Source organism: Hemiscyllium ocellatum, chromosome 38, assembly GCF_020745735.1.
Source record: "Hemiscyllium ocellatum isolate sHemOce1 chromosome 38, sHemOce1.pat.X.cur, whole genome shotgun sequence".
Lineage (NCBI taxonomy): Eukaryota > Metazoa > Chordata > Chondrichthyes > Orectolobiformes > Hemiscylliidae > Hemiscyllium > Hemiscyllium ocellatum.
This window is the reverse complement of record NC_083438.1, coordinates 32265167-32283688: the sequence shown is the minus strand read 5'-3', so window position 1 is coordinate 32283688 and position 18522 is coordinate 32265167. Positions and strand designations below refer to the sequence as shown.

The 18522-nt window shown below is 44.4% G+C and overlaps 1 protein-coding gene across 5 annotated transcripts in view; it reads left to right on the top strand.

Moving 5' to 3' along the window:
• The window catches only part of haus5 (HAUS augmin-like complex, subunit 5), an 84107-nt gene that overhangs the window by 31155 nt on the left and 34430 nt on the right, over positions 1-18522 (top strand). For 4 of the 5 annotated variants that reach the window (XM_060852603.1, XM_060852607.1, XM_060852608.1 and 1 more), the window contains exon 2: positions 6552-7003. The exons of the other annotated variant lie outside the window; for it this stretch is intronic. In XM_060852603.1, the coding sequence (XP_060708586.1) occupies positions 6961-7003 (43 nt within the window). In that variant the 5' untranslated portion in view covers positions 6552-6960. The remainder of the gene's footprint in view (positions 1-6551; positions 7004-18522) is intronic. 5 annotated transcript variants of the gene reach the window in all.

Here is an 18522-nt window from a genome sequence, read left to right as displayed (position 1 = left end):
TGCTTGTAAGTAAGCTTGAAAAGGAATAAATAAGAGCTGCGCCAAATCGCTCGGGTCTGTGCCGAAATAGGTCGCGCCAAGCTAGCCGTGCCGAATCGCTCGCATCAAAGTGGCTGCGCCGAATGGTCCTACGCCTGTTCTGCAGAGACCATTCCCTCCGCGATTCCCTGGTTCGGTTCATACCCCCACCAACCTACCCCCCCACTCCCGTCACCATCCCCTGCCACCACAAGAAGTGTAAAACCTGTGCCCACATTTCCCCCTCATCTCCGTCCGATGCCCCAGAAATCCTTCCACATCCGGCAGAGATTCTCCTGCACATCCAAGTACCTCATCTACTGTCCATTGCTCTCAATCTGGAGAGCATTGGGGAGACAGGATACCAACTTGTGGAATGTTTTTGGGACACATGCATCAAACAACCTCACTGCCCTATGGCCCGGACACTTGAACTTTCCCTCCTGCTGTGCCAAGGATATGCAAGTCTTGGGCCTCCTCCTAGCCAGCCAATGCCCAGAGGAAGAATGTCTCACCTTCCACCTTGGGTCCCTCCAACCACACAGCATCAATGTCGATTTCACCAATTTCAACTTGTGCCCTCCCCTCACGTCATCCCAGATCCAACCCTCCAACTCTGCACCGCCCTCTTGAACATTTCTATCTGTCCATCTTCCTTCCTACATATCCATTTCCCCCTCCACTCTGACCTATCACCTCCCACCTGCATCTACCTATCACCTTCCCAGCTACCTTCCCCTCTGTTCCAACCCCCTTGCCCTATTTACCTCTCAGGCCCCTTCCCACAATCCTGATGAAGGGCTCATGCCCAAAACATAAATTCGTCTGCAACTTGGATAATGCCTGACCTGCTCTGCTTTTCCAACACCACACTTTTTTGACTCTGATCTCCAGCATCTGCAGTCCTCACTCTCTCCTATATGTAGAGAAAGCAGTTAACATTTGAATGCAGCTTCCTCTCCATAGGTGCTGCCAGACCTGCTGATTTTCTCCAGCAATATTTTTTATTCACTTATAAGAAGTGGGTGTCGCAGGCTGGCCAGCAGTTATTGTCTGTCCTGAGCTACTTTATTTTGTTTGTTTCAGATCTCCAGTTCCGCAGTTCTTTGTTTTTTTGTGAGTTTTTCACGTAGTTCGGGTGTGCAGCTCATTGCCGCTAACTGTGGCCGAGTCGGTTTCAACTGAGACATGCAAGAGGGCATGGGATTGATTTTTGGACAGGAGTGGACTGCAGGGAGGGAAAAAGGCAGGAGATTGAGACAACAGGGCGAGTAGCACCATAATAATTCTTCACATTTAGCATCCTGCTGTCAGCTCAGTAACAAACCAACAGGAAATCGAATGTTTAATAACATTTCGCCTAAACCAGTGATCACATTATCTTGATAGTTTCAGTTCACTGAATTGAATCTTCAACCATTAACCTTCCCCCTGTCTTGACAGCAGCTCTATTTCTGCTGCAAACTGTGTCCCCAAATCATGGCCGCACAGCACCCATTCCCATCCTTCCCTGTCCCAGCTTCCACACGCTTGCTGATCTCCCATGTTTTAAAACTTCACACGGGGGGAGTGGGCATTGTTGGCTAGGTGCCCATCCCATGTGGCCCGGAATCATAGAATCATACAGAATGGCCCAACCAGTCCATGCCAACCATAATTCAAAACTAAACTCTTAAACATTGGAATTGTACCCACATCCACCACATCCTCAGGAAGTTCATTCCACATGTGATCCACCCTCTGTGTAAAAAAAAATTGCCTCATGTCTATTTTAAGTCTCTCTCCTCTCACCTTAAAAATGTGCCCCCTTGTCATGAAATTTCCCAACTCGCGGAAGAGTCGAGAGTGTGTTGCTGGGAACGCACAACAGGTCAGGCAGCACCCAAGGAGCAGGAGAATCGACGTTTTCGGCATAAGCTCTTCATCAGGAATTCCTGATGAGAGCTTATGGCCGAAACATTGATTCTCCTGCTCCTCGGATGCTGCCTGACCTGCTGTGCTTTTCCAGCAACACACTCTCGACTCTGATCTTCAGCATCTGCAGTTCTCACTTTCTCTATCTTGGAGAAAACACAACTACCATCAATTCCATCTATACTTCATTATTTTATAAACTTCTGTCAGGTCACCACTGAACCTCCTATTCTCTAGTGAAAAAAAATCTCAACCTATTCAGCCCTTCTTTATAACTCAAACCTTCCATACCCGGCAACATCCTGGTAAATCCCTTCTGAACTCTCTCCAGCTTAATAATATCCTTCCTGTAACTGGGTGACCAGAACTGGACACAGTAGTCCAGAAGAGGCCTCACCAATGTCCTGTAAAACCTCAACATAATGTCCCAAGTCCAATACTCAAAGGACTGTGCCAAACATCTTTTTAACAATCCTGACTATATGTGACGCAAACTTTAAAGAATTATATACCTGCACCCCTCAGTTCCTCTATTCTATAACACTATCCAAGGCCCCACCGTTAATTGTATGAGCCCTACCCTTGTTAGTTTGTTGTACCAAAATGCAATACCTTGCATTTATCCCGATTGAACTCCATCTGCCATTTTTCAGCTCATGGACACATTTAATCAAGATCCTTTGTAACCTTCTTCATTCTTCATTGTTTTGGTGTCATCTCTGAACTTATTAACCATGCTTTCTATATTTTCATCCAAAGCATTTGCATTAATGACAAACAAAAGGGGACCCAAAACCAATCCTTGTGGAACACCACTGGTCACAGGCCTCCAGTCTGAAAAGCAACCCTCCACCATTACTCCCTGTCTCCTGCTGTTAAACCAATTATATATCCATTTGGCAAGCTCACCCCTGAATCCCATGCCATCTAACTTTACAAATTAGTCTACAATGCGGAACCTTGTCAGAGGCTTTACTAAAGTTTAAATGAACATCATCAGCCTTATTGGTAACTTCCGCAAAAAACTCAATTAAGTTTGTGAGAAAAGATTTCCCTCGCACAAAAGCCATGCTGACTATCTCTAATTAATTTTTACCTCTCTAAATGTCCATAAATCCTATCTTTTAAATCACCTCCAACAACTTACCCACAACCAAAGTCAGACTCTCAGGTCTGTAGTTCTCAGGTTTCTCCTTACAACCTTTTTTAAACAAAGGTACAACATTAGCAGATTGCCAATGAACAGGCACCTCACCCATAGTTACAGATGAAAGAAATATTTCTGCAAAGGGATTTGTAATTTCTGCCCTTATTTCCCACAAATTGAGGGATACATTAGATCAGGGTGAGACACTTCAGAGTCAACCACTTCGCTATGGGTCTGGAGTGACATGTAAGTTAGACTGGTTAAGGACAGCAGGCCACTCCCACAATACCCCCACTCCCAACTGCGGCCCCCCCCCCCCCCACCTTATACAGTCCTCCTTCACCCCCCCCCCCCGTTTACTCAGACTGATGAAATCTTTGGAAACAAACATGCTTGGGATTGTTTGGGAGTTCCTGAGCAACTTCCTCTGGTTAATTTTGGAATTTCCCCACATTGTGCTAAAAGCTGCTTCTCCGTTGAAGAGATTGGAGTAAAACAATAATGTTAAGTGCGTACTTCCAACAAACTGGTGATCAAGTGCTAAGGCTGGGAGAGGGGGAAGGGACAGAAATTAAGACCCTCCTCTATACAGTGTGAGTCTCCCTGTGCCCAAGTCTGATCCTGACCCAGCTCCCGGTTCTGGGAAAGGACCTACAGATACTTACTGTCAATGTCTTCTGCCCCGGGAAAGGGAGGGAGGGGTGGAAGAGGGAGGGAAACTCTCCCTCGTCATCTCTTTGCTCAGGGGAATGGATGTGGGTCCTGCTAACGGGAATTATAATTCATCAGCGTTTGGGAGTGAGGAAAGATGATGGGAAAGCAAGATGGGAAGAGCATGGGAGAGAGCAGGAAGAAAAACTGAGAGTAGGGAGTGATTCAGGAGAGTGGGGTGGGGGAGATAGATTGGGGCAGAGATCAGGGTAGTGAGTGGGGAGAGTGGGTAGGGAGGATAGGAGAAGGATTCAGACTGGAGAGGAGGCAAGAAAGGGTTGGCAGATGTAGAGACTGAGAAAGGGATCAGGGAGAATGGAGAGGCAGAGAGCGGGGATGAAGGTGGGTTTGGGTGTTCAGTAGAACAGCTGCAAATACTGGACTGGACCAGAGGTGGAGAGAATAGTTGAGACAGGGCAGGAAGTGTTTTGGAGATGTGACGGGAGAAAGCACGTGGAAGGAAGGAAATTGTCTTGGATAACATAACAACATGGTTGGGTCTAGCTGGAGAAGATAGGGAGATAATAACTTTGCTTTCTACTGGAAATTGTATGTTTTATCCCTGCTCAGTGTGGGGGAATAGCTGCTCAATATAAACTTGGAATTTTCTGATTTGTCCTTGTGTCTCTCCTTATGGTTTCATTTCTCCCTCCATACTGACAGGCCTGGTCTCCCTCTCAATAAGGGCAATGAATCCTTGATTTAAATTTCCTTATTATTTCCAGATCAGGATAATGACAGAAGACACTTTACTGGATGATATTCCTACCCTTTCCTTCCCACTGCAGTGTTCCATTTGTTTCTGTAAACTGTTCATTGATGAGTGGAGTTTCTGGAAATATCATGCACTCCGTGCTGTATTTGAACAGGGAACTAGTGAGAAAACATGATATAGGAAATCATGCAACTTTTAGGAACTTGGCACACCTTGCAGCTGGAGGACTGCCAAATACCGGAACTATAAAATAAATGAAAATTAAGAAATTTACTTTTCAAAAGCAAGCAGAAAAGAGGTTTTTTTGAATAATGGAAGACACTCAGTCACGGAAACAGGAAGAAGTCTAAATAGCAACACATACACAGGGAGAACAGCCAACATTAGAATACAAAAAGATTGATTTCACCACTAATTCTGTCTGAAAATTTGAGACAAAGACACAAAGTAAGTTGTAAGTACAGTTTTTAAAGTCTTATTTGATTGAATATCCAACTGTTTTTTAAGCTGGTTATAAACATTGTGCACACATTTAAAGTAGAATAGTCATGTTGTAACTGTCTCTGATATTCTATCACACAGTATTCATTTCTATAATGTAATTTAAATTGATTGTTACAATAAACATTCACAAGCAATTTAGAAAAGTTGGGGCTTTTTTCCCTGGAGTGCTAAAGGCTGGGGGGTGACCAAGTAGAGGTTTACATAAAATCATAAGGGGCATGAATAGGGTGAATAGCTAAGGCCTTTTTCCTAGGGGGAAGAAGTCCAGAACTAGAGGACATAGGTTTAAGGTGAGAGGGAAAAGATTTAAAAAGGACTTGAGGGATAACTTTTTCATGAGAGAGTGGTGCATGTATGGAATGAGCTACCAGAGGAAGTGGTTGAGACTGCTACAATTACAACATTTAAAAGGAATAGAGTTGGGTGCATGAATAGAAAAGGAATAGAGAGGCATGGTGGCTCAGTGGTCAGCACTGCTACCTCACAGCACCAGGGACCTGGGTTTGATTCCCACCTTGGATGACTGTCTGTGTGGAGTTTGCACATTCTCTCCATGTCTGTGTGGGTTTCCTCTGGGTGCTCCGGTTTCCTCCCACAATCCAAAAGATGTGTAGGTCAGGTGAATTGCCCATAGTGGTAGGTGCATTAGTGAGAGATAAATGTAGGAGAATGGGTTTGGATGGATTATTCTTCGGAGGGTTGGTGTGGACTTGTTGGGCCGAAGGACCTGTATCAGTACTGTAGGTAATTAATCTAATCTTTAGAGGAACGTAGAATCCCTACAGTGTGATAACAGGCCCTTCGGCCCTACAAGTCCACAGTGGCCCTCCGAAAAGCAACCCAGACCCATTTCCCTATCCTACGTTTTACCCCTGACTAATGCACCTAACCTACACATCTCAGAACACTGCAGGCAATTTAGCACTGCTGATTCACCTAGTCTTTTGGATTGTGGGAGGAAACCAGAGCACCCGGAGGAAACCCACACAGACATGGAGAGAATGTGCAAACACCATATAGACAGTTGCCCGAGGGTGGAATCGAACCCAGGTCCCTGACGCTGTTAGGCTGCAGTGCTAGCCACTGTGCTACCCCACAGATTTGTCTGCTTTGTTTGAGAGATATGAATCAGAGTCAAATAAGCTGGCACCATATGGGACAAAAAAATTGGGTAAAGTGCTAAGAAAACTCAAAAAGAAATTTCCCCTAATCAGAAAAGCATAGGTCCATTCTTGCTGTTCTTCCTTCCTGATGAAGGGCTCTGGCTCAAAACGTCGAATTTCCTGTTCCTTGGATGCTGCCTGACCTGCTGTGCTTTAACCAGCAACACATTTTCAGTTCTTCCTTCAGCCTGACTGAAGAACTTTGTGAGGTTGTTATCTGGCAATTGCAACAGAATACACTATCTATGGATGAGTCATTCATAGTAATCTGGTCTGAGTAAATTTCTGCTAGGCAAATTTAGCAATGAGATGTATTCAAGTCTATTAAAGACCCCAATATACAACCTTTTCTGCAGATATTCTTGCTCTTTTCATTTAGCAGGAGAAAGTGAGGACTGCAGATGCTGGAGATCAGAGCTGAAAATCCTTGGACTCCTCCATCGCCATACCATAGCAACACAACAGCTGGAGGAAGAGCGCCTCATCTTCCGCCTAGAAACCCTCCAACCACAAGGGATGAACTCAGATTTCTCCAGTTTCCTCATTTCCTCTCCCCCCACCTTGTCTCAGTCAAATCCCTCGAACTCAGCACCGCCTTCCTAACCTGCAATCTTCTTCCTGACCTCTCCGGCCTATCACCCTCACCTTGACCTCCTTCCACCTATCGCATTTCCAACGCCCCTCCCCCAAGTCCCTCCTCCCTACCTTTTATCTTAGCCTGCTGGACACACTTTCCTCATTCCTGAAGAAGGGCTCATCCCTGAAACGTCGACTCTCCTGCTCCTCAGATGCACTTTTCCAGCAACACATTTTCAGCTTTTCATTTAGCAGGTTGACTTTTTTTCATTTTGATGAGAAGGTCTCTAGTGAACCTTGTCATTTTGTTCATTTTATAGAGACAACATGTTCCCAAGGCGGACAAACTTTGTGGAAATTTTATCACATATCAGTTAATTTATTTTCTTCATACCTTGGGTATTCCAGGCAAATATGTATAATATGTTTTCTTTACAGGGCAACACAAGCTTCTTGAAAGCTGTAAAAGTTATCGTGATCCTCCATCATCGAAGGCTAACCATACCTCTGACATATTACATCTGGCTTTCAACTGTGACAACTTACAATAATGCATATATATCTATAAACAAACATACACAAGAAACCTGGTTCAGCCAGCTCAAACATTGCTTTTCTGGCCTGATCTTTCTGTGCTGAGTTACATCCTTTCTTTTCAGTCTATTTTAAACCATCGATCCTTCTCCTTAATTGTCAAGCCAGACTTGAGTAACAAAAGATTCACAGAATTCCATATTTTATTCAATTGTATCAACAATACTAATTAAACTCTGAAAGAGATCAATGTACTGATAATTTACATCTCAAACTGTTTTAGAAAACATTGTTTACTTCCTTTGACCCGTTTTGCTTTTGCAATGGCCTCCAGGCTTAATTGTTCTCGTACCAAAATGCGAATGGTCTTCAACATTACAAGGTTATGAGCCAAAGGCTGGCAAATGGGATGAAGTCAGATTGGGATGTCAAAGAGTCATAGAGATGTACAGCATGGAAACAGACCCTTCGGTCCAACCCGTCCATGCTGACCAGATATCCCAACCCAATCTAGTCTCATCTGCCAGCACCCGGCCCATATCCCTCCAAACCCTTCCTATTCATATACCCATCCAAATGCCTCTGAAATGTTGCAATTGTACCAGCCTCCACCACATCCTCTGGCAGCACATTCCATACACGTACCACCCTCTGCGTGAAAAAATTGTCCCTTAGGTCTCTTTTATATCTTTCCCCTCTCACCTATGTCCTCTAGTTTTGGACTCCCTGACCCCAGGGAAAAGACTTTGTCTATTTATCCTATCCATGCACCCATAATTTTGTAAACCTCTATAAGGTCACCCCTCAGCCTCAGATGCTGCAGGGAAAACAGCCCCAGCCTGTTCAGCCTTTCCCTGTAGTTCAAATCCTCCAATCCTGGCAACAACCTTGTAAATCTTTTCTGAACCCTTTCATGTTTCACAACATCTTTCCGATAGGAAGGAGACCAGAATTGCACGCAATATTCCAACAGTGGCCTAACCAATATCCTGTACAGCCGCAACATGACCTCCCAACTCCTGTACTCAATACTCTGACCAATAAAGGAAAGCATACCAAACGCCTTCTTCACTATCCTATCTACCTGCGACTCCACTTTCAAGGAGCTATGAACCTGCACTCCAAGGTCTCTTTGTTCAGCAACACTCTCTAGGACCTTACCATTAAGTCCTGCTAAGATTTGCTTTCCCAAAATGTAGCACCTTGCATTTATCTAAATTAAACTCCATCTTCCACTTCTCAGCCCATTGGCCCATCTGGTCAAGATCCTGTTGTAATCTGAGGTAACCCTCTTTGCTGACTACTACACCTCCAATTTTGGGGTAATCTGCAAACTTACTAACTGTATCTCTTATGCTTGCATCCAAATCATTTATGGAAATGACAAAAAGTAGAGGAGCCAGCACCGATCCTTGTGGCACTCCACTGGTCACAGGCCTCCAGTCTGAAAAACAACACTCCAGCACCACCCTCTGTCTTCTACCTTTGAGCCAGTCCTGTATCCAAATGGCTAGTTCTCCCTGTATTCCATGAGATCTAACCTTGCTAATCAGTCTCCTATGGGGAACCTTGTCAAATGCCTTACTGAAGTCCATATAGATCACATTTACTGCTCTGCCCTCAACAATCTTCTTTGTTACTTCTTCAGAAAAACTCAATCAAATTTGTGAGACATGATTTCCCGTGCACAAAGCCATGTTGACTATCCCAAATCATTCCTTGCCTTTCCAAATACATGGACATCCTGTCCCTCAAGATTCCCTCAACAACTTACCCACCAGCGAGGTCAGGCTCACGGGTCTATAGTTCCCTGGCTTGTCTTTACCGCCCTTCTTAAACAGTGGCACCACGTTTGCAAACCTCCAGTCTTCCGGCACCTCACCTGTGACTATCGATGATACAAATATCTCAGCAAGAGGCCCAGCAATCACATCTCTAGCTTCCCACAGAGTTCTCGGGTACACCTGAGCAGGTCCTGGGGATTTATCCACCTTTAACCTTTTGAAGACAGCCAGCACTTCCTCCTCTGTAATCTGGACATTTTGGAAGATGTCACCATCTATGTCCCTACAGTCCATATCTTCCATATCCTTTTCCACAGTAAATACTGATATAAAATATTCATTTAGTATCTCCCCCATTTTCTGTGGCTCCACACAAAGGCCGCCTTGCTGATCTTTGAGGGGCCCTATTCTCTCTCTAGTTACCCTTTTGTCCTTAATGTATTTGTAAAAACCCTTTGAATTCTCCTTAATTCAATTTGCCAAAGCTATCTCATGTCCCCTTTTTGCCCTCCTGATTTTCCTCTTAAGTGTATTCCTACTTCCTTTATACTCTTCTAAGGATTCACTTGATCTATCCTGTCTATACCTGACATGTGCTTCCTTCTTTTTCTTAACCAAACCCACAATTGTCTGGTCAATGCGGATGAAGGATCTGCTTCCATGTTGTATGACTCTGTGACCCTATAAGTATTTATCCTGCCCCAATGTGCCCTTCTCATCTGATTCCAGTCTAATTCAACCATTCACTGGAACAACACATCACTGGCCAGATTCCCTGGAATAGCCTGAGATCACTTTCACTGATGCAATCCTTAACTGCCCATTATGCTGTCAATCAGGCACCATCAGTTTGGAACTGCTGACCACAGTAGCTGACATGTTCCTCAGATGTGGCAACAAGGGAAAAAATGGTGCACATTCTGTACCTTATAATTCTGCTCCACAACCACCTGATGAAGGAGCAGCGCTCCAAAAATAGTGCTTTCAAATAAACCTGTTGGACTCTTACCTGGTGTTGGGTTATTTTTAACTTTGTCCAGCCCAGTCCAAAACCGACACCTCCACATCATCCCCAGAGAACACCACCTTACCAGACCATGCCAGTCTGATCCATGATCACCACCTGAGTTAGTGCCATCTCAGCCATCTGGAGGAATGCCCAGTAAAGTAGGAATGAGGTCAATGACCTGCTTCATTCTGCCAGGGAGTCTCACCATCTGTTAAGTCTCACTATTCCCTCTCAGCCATCTACCCACCTGCCATCAAGGCTCATGCTCTAGCCCTCCCAATTTTGCATGCAACATCTTTCTTTCTTCACTTTCATCCACCTAAATCCTCTGCATGACTAACACGCCTTCTGCACTGCTTACTCACTCCCACGCAAACACTTCTCTGCCATTTCTCCCACCAACACCAAAGTGAACAGCTGTGCCAATCACTAACATCTCACATAATACCTCCCTCATTCCAGGAGTAAACAGTCCACAATAGAGAAGAAATAGAAAAAATGGAAATGGACTGGCCACATTGGCCCACATATCCCTTACGAAGTCGTGTGCTGAAGATGTTATTAAATGAGTTCAAAATGAATGGTTGAAAATATCATTGAATGGCTGATTTTGTGAAGTGATATGATTGGAAGGAGTGATGATGATATTGAAGGGATTATTATTGAAGTGGTGATGATATGATAGAAATGAGATGATATTACTGAAGGAGTTGTTGAAGTGATGATGATGTTATTGAAGGGGTTATTATTAAAGAATGATGATACTATTAAGAAATTACTAATAAAGGAATAATGGTTTTGTTTTATTCCTGTGTGGGATGCAGATGTTGCCGTCTGGTCAGCATTTATTGGTGTGCTGCCTTCTTGATTTACTGCAATCAACATGCTATAGGTTGACCAACAATGCCCTGGGAGAGGGAATTAAAATAGTGTTTTTCCCCAGCAATTCTGAAGGAACAGCGATATATATCCAACCCAGGATGTTGGGTGGCTTGGAAAGTGCTTATTAAGGAGCCTGGGTGAATTTTTGCAGTGTATCTTGGAGATAGTACACACTGCTGAGGCTGAATGCTTGTGGATATAATGCCAATCAAGCAGGTTGCTTTGTCCTAGATGGTGTCAAGATTCTTGAGCATTGGCAGAGCAGTGCCCATCCAGGCAAGTGGGCAGTATTCCATAATATTCCTGACTTATGTCTTGTAGAAGGTAGATACGCTTTAAGGTGAGTTAATTGTTGCAGTATTCCCGGTTGTGACCTGCTCTTGTAGCCAGTGTGTTCATGTGACAACTCCAATTGAATATCTGATCAATGGTAACCCCAAGAATATTGACAGTAGGAGATTCAGTGATGATAACATCATTGAATGTCTAAAGTGGTGGTTAGATTGTTTCTTATTGGAGATAGCTATTGCCTGTCATTTGTGTGTTGTGAATGTTACTGTCCACTTGTCAGCCCAAGACTGGATATTGTCCAGTCATGTTGCATTTGCACATGAACTGCTTCAGTATTTGAGGGGTTATGAGTGGTGCTTAACATTGTGCGCAGTCACTGATGAACATCCCCACTTCTCACGTTATGGTCACTGATGGAGCAGTTGAAGATGGTCAGGCCTAGGACATTATTCTGAGGAATTTCTGCAGAGATGTCCTGGAGCTGCAATGACTGACCTCCAACAACCACAACCATTTTCCATGTGCCCGGTATGACTCCAACCAGCCAAGAGATTGCCCCGATGCCCATTTATTGCAGTTTTGCCAGGGCCCCTTGACATCACACTCAGGCGAATGCAACCTTAACAAAGCGCTATCACTCTCATCTCACCTCGGGAATTCAGCCCTTCTATGCATGTTTGCACCGAGCCAGTAATGAAGTCAGGAGCTGAGTGGCCCTGGCAGAACCTAAACTGGGCGTCACCGAGCAGATGCTGCGTGATACCACTGTTAATGGGACTGTGCATGGTTTTACTGATGACCAACAGTAGACTGATGGAGCAGCATATACCTGGCCAATTTTCCACATTATCCAGTAGATGCCAGTGTTACAGCTGTATTGGAACAGCTTGGCGAGGAGAGTAGCAAGTTCTGAAACACAAATCTTCAGTACTATTGCTAGAATGTTGTCAAGGCCCATAAACCTTGCAGTTTCCAGTGCCTCCAACTGTTTCTTGATATCACGTGGAGTGAATGGAATGAGGTGAGGACTGGCATCCACTGGGGACCACTAGTTCATTAATGTCCTTTAGGGGAGGAAATTGCTGTCCTTAACTGATCTGACAACTCTTAACATGCGACTCCAGACTCTTAGCAACGTGGTTGACACTTAATTGTCCTGGCTAATGACGCTCAAATCCTATGAATGCAAAAAAAACTCATCAGTTCTGGCTGAAGATTTTTGTGAGTGCTTCAGCTTTATATTTTGCACTGATGTATTGGACTCTTCCATAAATGGGAATATTTGTGGAACTTCCTCCTCTAGTGAGCTGTTTAATTGTCCACCACCATTCATGACTGGATGTGTTCTGATCCATTGATGCCTTTATGCTGTTGGATAGTCCTGTTTGGTAGCTCTACCTCGTTGACACTTCTTTTTTAGATTTGCCTGGTGCAGCCTTTGGTATGCCCTCCTTCATTCTCCACGGAACCATGGCAATACCCTGGCTTGATGGTAATGGTTGAATGGGACATAGTTAAGACCATGAAGTTGCAGATTGTGATGGTTGATGGATATTAGTTCATAAGATATAGGAGTAGATTTAGGCCAATCAGACCTTTTTTTTGCATAATATGCTGGAGTACAATTCTGCTGCTGTTGATAGCGTACAGCAGCTCACGAATGCCCAATCCTGAGTTGCCAGAATGTGAAGGCAAGACTCGGTTTCCACAAGGACTGTGCAGTGGTCAGCCTTAGCAATACTGTCATGGACCGCTGCACCTGCAGCTGACAGGTTAGTGAGGATGATGTCAAGTATGCTTTTCCCTCTTGATGGTTCCCTTACCGTCTGCCACAGATCTAGTCTAGCTGTTGTGGTTCTGTTCGCCGAGCTGGGAGTTTTTCTTGCAAACGCTTCGTCCCCTTTCTAGGTGACATCTTCAGTGCTTGGGAGCCTCCTGTGAAGCGCTTCTGTGCTGATTCCTCCGGCATTTATACTGGTTTGAATCTGCCGCTTCCGGTTGTCAGTAGCTGTCCGCTGCAGTGGCTGGTATATAGGGTTTATGTCGATGTGTCTGTTAATCAAATTCGTGGATGAGTGCCATGCTTCTAGGAATTCCCTGGCTGTTCTCTGTTTGGCCTGTCCTATAATGGTGGTGTTGTCCCAATCGAATTCATGTTGTTTGTCATCTGAGTGTATGGCTACCAGGGATAGCTGGTCGTGTCGTTTTGTGGCCAGTTGGTGTTCATGGATGCGGGTTGTTAGCTGTCTTCCTGTTTGTCCTATGTAGTGTTTTGTGCAGTCCTTGCATGGGATTTTGTAAACCACGTTGGTTTTGCTCATGCTGGGAAATGGGTCCTTTGTCCTGGTGAGTTGTTGTCTGAGCGTGGCTGTTGGTTTGTGTGCTGTTATGAGTCCTAGTGGTCGCAGCAGTCTGGCTGTCAATTCAGAAATGCTCCTGATGTATGGGAGTGTGGCCAGTCCTTTAGGTTGTGGCATGTCCTCATTTCGTTGTCTTTCCCTGAGGCATCTGTTAATGAAATTGCGTGGGTATCCATTTTTGTTGAATACCTTGTATAGGTGTTCTAGTCTAGCAGCTATGTCCTTTAGGAAACAACCAGGTCCATTAGTAATGCTGCTGCCAAGCCACTCTTGATGGTGGACATTCAAATTCTTCATCCAGAATACATTTGTGCTTTTGCCACCCTCAGTGCTTCCTCCGAAGTGGTTTTCAACATGGAGGTGTAGATTCTTCAGCTGAGGGAGGGTGGTACATGGTAATCAGCAGGAGGTTTCCTTGCTCATGTTTAACCTCAAGCCACGAGACTTAAGGGGCCTTGAGTCAAAGTTGAGGACTTCCATGGCAACTCTGTCCTGACTGTGTGCCACCACCTCTGCTGGGTCTGTTCTGGATATCCAGGGATTGGGTTGGTGATGTCTGGGACATTGTTTTTATGGTATGAATCTATGAGTCCATTGCTTCACTAGTCTGTGAGGTAGCCTTTCAATTCTGGCACTGCCCTCCAGATGTTTGTAAGGAAGACTTTGCAAGGTCACTGGGGTTGTTTCAGCCATTGTCTTTTCTGATGCCAAGGTCGATGCCAGGCGATCTGTCTGGTTTCATTTCTTTGTTGAGAATTTGTTGTGACTGATACAACTGAGTGGGTTGCTGGGCGATTTCAGAGGACAGTTGAGTGTCAACCATATTGCAATGAGTTTGGAGTCATATATAGGCCAGGCTGAGTGAGTATGGCAGATTTCCTTCTGTGAAGGGCATTAGTGAGCCGGTTTATCTGGTAATTGACAATAGTTTCATGACCATCAGTAGATCCTTAATTCCAAATATTTTTTATTGAATTCAAATTTCAGTGTCTGCCTTGACTGTTTTGAACCTGTGTCCCCAGAACATTAGCTGAGTTTCTGGAACAGTTTAGAGATAATACCATTAGGCCATCACGTCCCCATAATAAAATTATTGAAGGGGCTAATCATACAGGGACGATGATATTATTGAAGGGATTATTGTTAAAGGATGATATTACTGAAGTGGTTATTATAGATGAGGATATTATTGAAGGTATGATGATATTGTTGAAGGAGTTACTATGGAAGGATAACGACATTGAAGGGTTATAACTGAAGTGGTTATAATTTGAGGGAATGATATTGAGTTGTTTATTATTGAAAAATAATGATAAAAATTGAAGTGGTTATTAAGGGATAGTGGTATTATTGAAATACCAGCTAATTAATAAAGGATGATAATATTATTGTGGGGGTTATTATTGAAGGGATTTAGGCATTGCTGACTGGCCAGCATTTATTACCCTCCCTAGTGGCTCTTGAGAAGATGGTGGTGACCTGCTCCTTAAACCACCGCAGTCCACCTGCTGTGGGTTGACCCACAATGCCAAAATAGGAAGGGAATTCCAGAATTTTGGCCCAGCAACAGTGAAGGATTGGCGATATATATCCAAATCAGGGTGGTGAGTGGCTTGAAAGTGGTGGTGTTCCCATGTATCTGCTGCTCTTGTCCTCCTTGATGGAAGTGGTCACGGGTTTGGAAGGGTGCTGACTGAGGATCTTTGGTGAATTTCTGCAGTGCATCTTGTAGATTGTATACACTGCTGCTACTGACCGTCAATGGTGGATGGAGTGGATGCTTTTGGATGTGATGCCAATCAGGTATACTGTGATGTCCTGGTTGGTGTCAAGTTTCTTGAGTGTCTTTGGAGTTGCACCCATTCAGGCAAGTGGGGAGTATTCAGTCACACTCCTGACATGGTGGACAGGCTTTGGGGAGTCAGGACGTGAGCTACTTGTTGTAGTATTCGTAGCCTGTGACCTGCTCTTGTAGCCACCGTGTTTATTTGGTGAGTCCGGTTGAGTTTCTGGAACATGATAACCTCGAGGATGTTGATTGTGGAGATACAATGATGGTGATACCATTCAATATCAAGGAGCTGTAGTTAGATTGTCTCCTATTGGTGGTGGTCACAACCTGACATTTGTGTGGTGTGAATGATCACTTGCCATTGGTCAGCCAAGCCTGGATATATCCAGATCTTGTTGAATTTGAACACGGACTACTTCAATACCTGAGTCATCAAAAATGGCGTTGAACATTGTGCAATCATCGACGAACAACCTCATTTTTGACCTTATGATGAAGGAACGGTCATTGGCGCAGTAGCTGAAGATGGTTGGGCCTGGGACAATACCCTGAGGAACACCTGCAGAGATGTCCAAGAGTCACGATGACTCACCTCCAACAACTGCATCTACTTTCCAATGTGTCAGGTATGAATCCAACCAGCGGAAAGTTTGCCCCGTGATACCCATTGATTCTAGTTTTGCTAGTCGCCCTTGTTGCTACACTTGGTCAAATGCAGACTTGATGTCAAGGGCTGACACTTTGACCTCACCTCAGGAATTCAGCTTGCTTGTCCATATTTGAACTGAGGCCAGGAGCTGAGCAGCTCTGGCAGAACACAAACTGGGTGTCACTGAGTAGGTTATTGCTGAGGAGACACTGCTTGATACCACTCTTGATGACATCTTCCATGTTATTGAAGGTGTTATTATTGAAGGACAGTGATATTATTGAAGGACAATGATATCATTGAAGATGTTACTATTGAAGAATAATAATGTTACTGAAGGTGCTAATATTGAAGAAGGATAAGACATAGGTGAAGAAATTAGGCCATTCAGTCTACTCTGCTGTTTGGTCATGGTTGATAAGTTTCTCAAACCCCCATTCTCCTGCTTTCTCTCCATAACCCGTATCCCCATGATAATCAAGACCTATCTATCTCAGTCTTAAATATACACAATGTGCTGTCCACCATAGCCTTCTATGGCAATGAATTCCATAGATTCACCACTCTCTGGCTGAAGAAATTTCTCCTTATCTCCGTTCTAAAAAGTCATCCCTTTACTCCAAGTCTCTGCCCTCATGTCGTCATCTCTCCTACCAATGGAAACATTTTCCCAATATCCACTCTGTCCAGGCCGTTTAGTATTCTGTAAGTTTCAATCAGATCCCTCTGTTATCCTTCTAAACTCTATTGAGTATACATCCAGAGTCCTCAAATGTTCCTCATATGTTAAGCTTTTCATTTCTACTTCCATTCTCGTGAATCTCCTCTGAATATGCTCCAGAGCCAATACATTCTTCCTGAGGTATGGGATGCAAAACTGTGCATAATACTCCAAATGTGGTCTGACCAGAGTCTTATGAACCCTCAGAAGTACATCCCTGCTTTTATGTTCAAGTCCAGTCAAAATAAATGCCATCATTGTATTCGCCTTCCTAACTACTAACTCAACCTGCATGTTTTGAAAAGGGTGGCACTGGCACAGCAAGTCAGGCAGCTTCCAGGGAGCAGGAGAGTCAATATTTCGGGCATATGCCCTTCTTCGTCAACTCTCCTGCTCCTTGGATGCTGCCTGACCTTCTGTGCTTTTCCAACACCACCATTTTTGACTCTGACGCTCCAGCATCTGTAGTCCTCACTTTCTCTCTCAACCTGCACGTTTACCTTGAGAGAAGCCTGGACTACAACTCCCAAGTCTCTTTGCACTTCACACTTCTAAATTTTTTCCCCATTTAGAAAATAGTCCATGCCTCTCTTTATCCTACCAAAGAGCATGACCTTATACTTTCCCATCTGCCATTTCTTTGCCCACTCTCCCAACCTGTCCAAATCCTTCTGCAGCCTCTCCGCCTCCTCAATGCTACCTGGAGGAGGAATGCCTCATCTTCCGCCTTGGGACCCACCAACCACACTGCATCAATGTCTATTTCACTAGTTTCCTCATCACTCCTTCCTCCACCTTATCCCAGATCCATCCCTCCAACTCAGCTCTCTTGAACTGTCCTACCTATCCATCATCCTTCCCACCTATCCACTCCACCCTCTGCTCCAATCTATCACCATCACCCCCCACCTTCATCTACCTATTGCCTTCTAAGCGACCTTTCCCCCCAGTCCTACCCCCTCCCATTTATCTCCCAGACCCCTTGGGCCACCCTCACATTCCTGATGAAGGGCTTACGCCTTAAGTGCTGACTCTCCTGCTTCTCGGATACTGCCTGACCTGATGTGCTTCTCTAGCGCTACATGTTTTGACTCTGATCTCCAGCATCTGCAGTCTTCACTTTCTACCTGTCCCTCTACCTATCTTTATATCACCTGCAAAATAAGCCAGAATGCCCTCAGTTCCTTCATCTAGATCATTAATATATAAAGTGAAAAGTTGTGGTCCCAACACTGAGCTGCCATCCTGAGAAAAACCCTTTTATCCCCAGTCTCTGCTTTCTGCCAGACAGTCAGACTCCTATCCATATTAGCATCTTGCCTCTAGCATCGGGGGCCCTTATCTTACTCAGCAGCCTCCTGTATGGCACCTTGTCAAAGGTTTTTTGAAGTCCAGGCAGATAACATCCATTGGTTCTCCTTAGTCTAATCTGGTCGTTACTTCCTCAAAGAATTCTAGCTGATTTGTCACATTATCACCTCCCTTTCATGAAACCATGCTGACTTTGCCCTATTTTACCATGCACTTCCAGGTATTCAGAAATCTCATCCTTCACAATGGATTCCAAGATCTTACCCATGACCGAGGTTAGGCTAATCAATCTGTAATTTTCTGTCTTTTGCCTAACTCTCTTTTTAAACAAGGGTGTCACGTTAGCAATTTTCCAGTCTTCTAGGACCTTTCCTGATTCTAGCAATTCCTGAAAGATAATCACCCATGCCTCCAATATCTCTTCAGCTGTCTTCCTTAGAA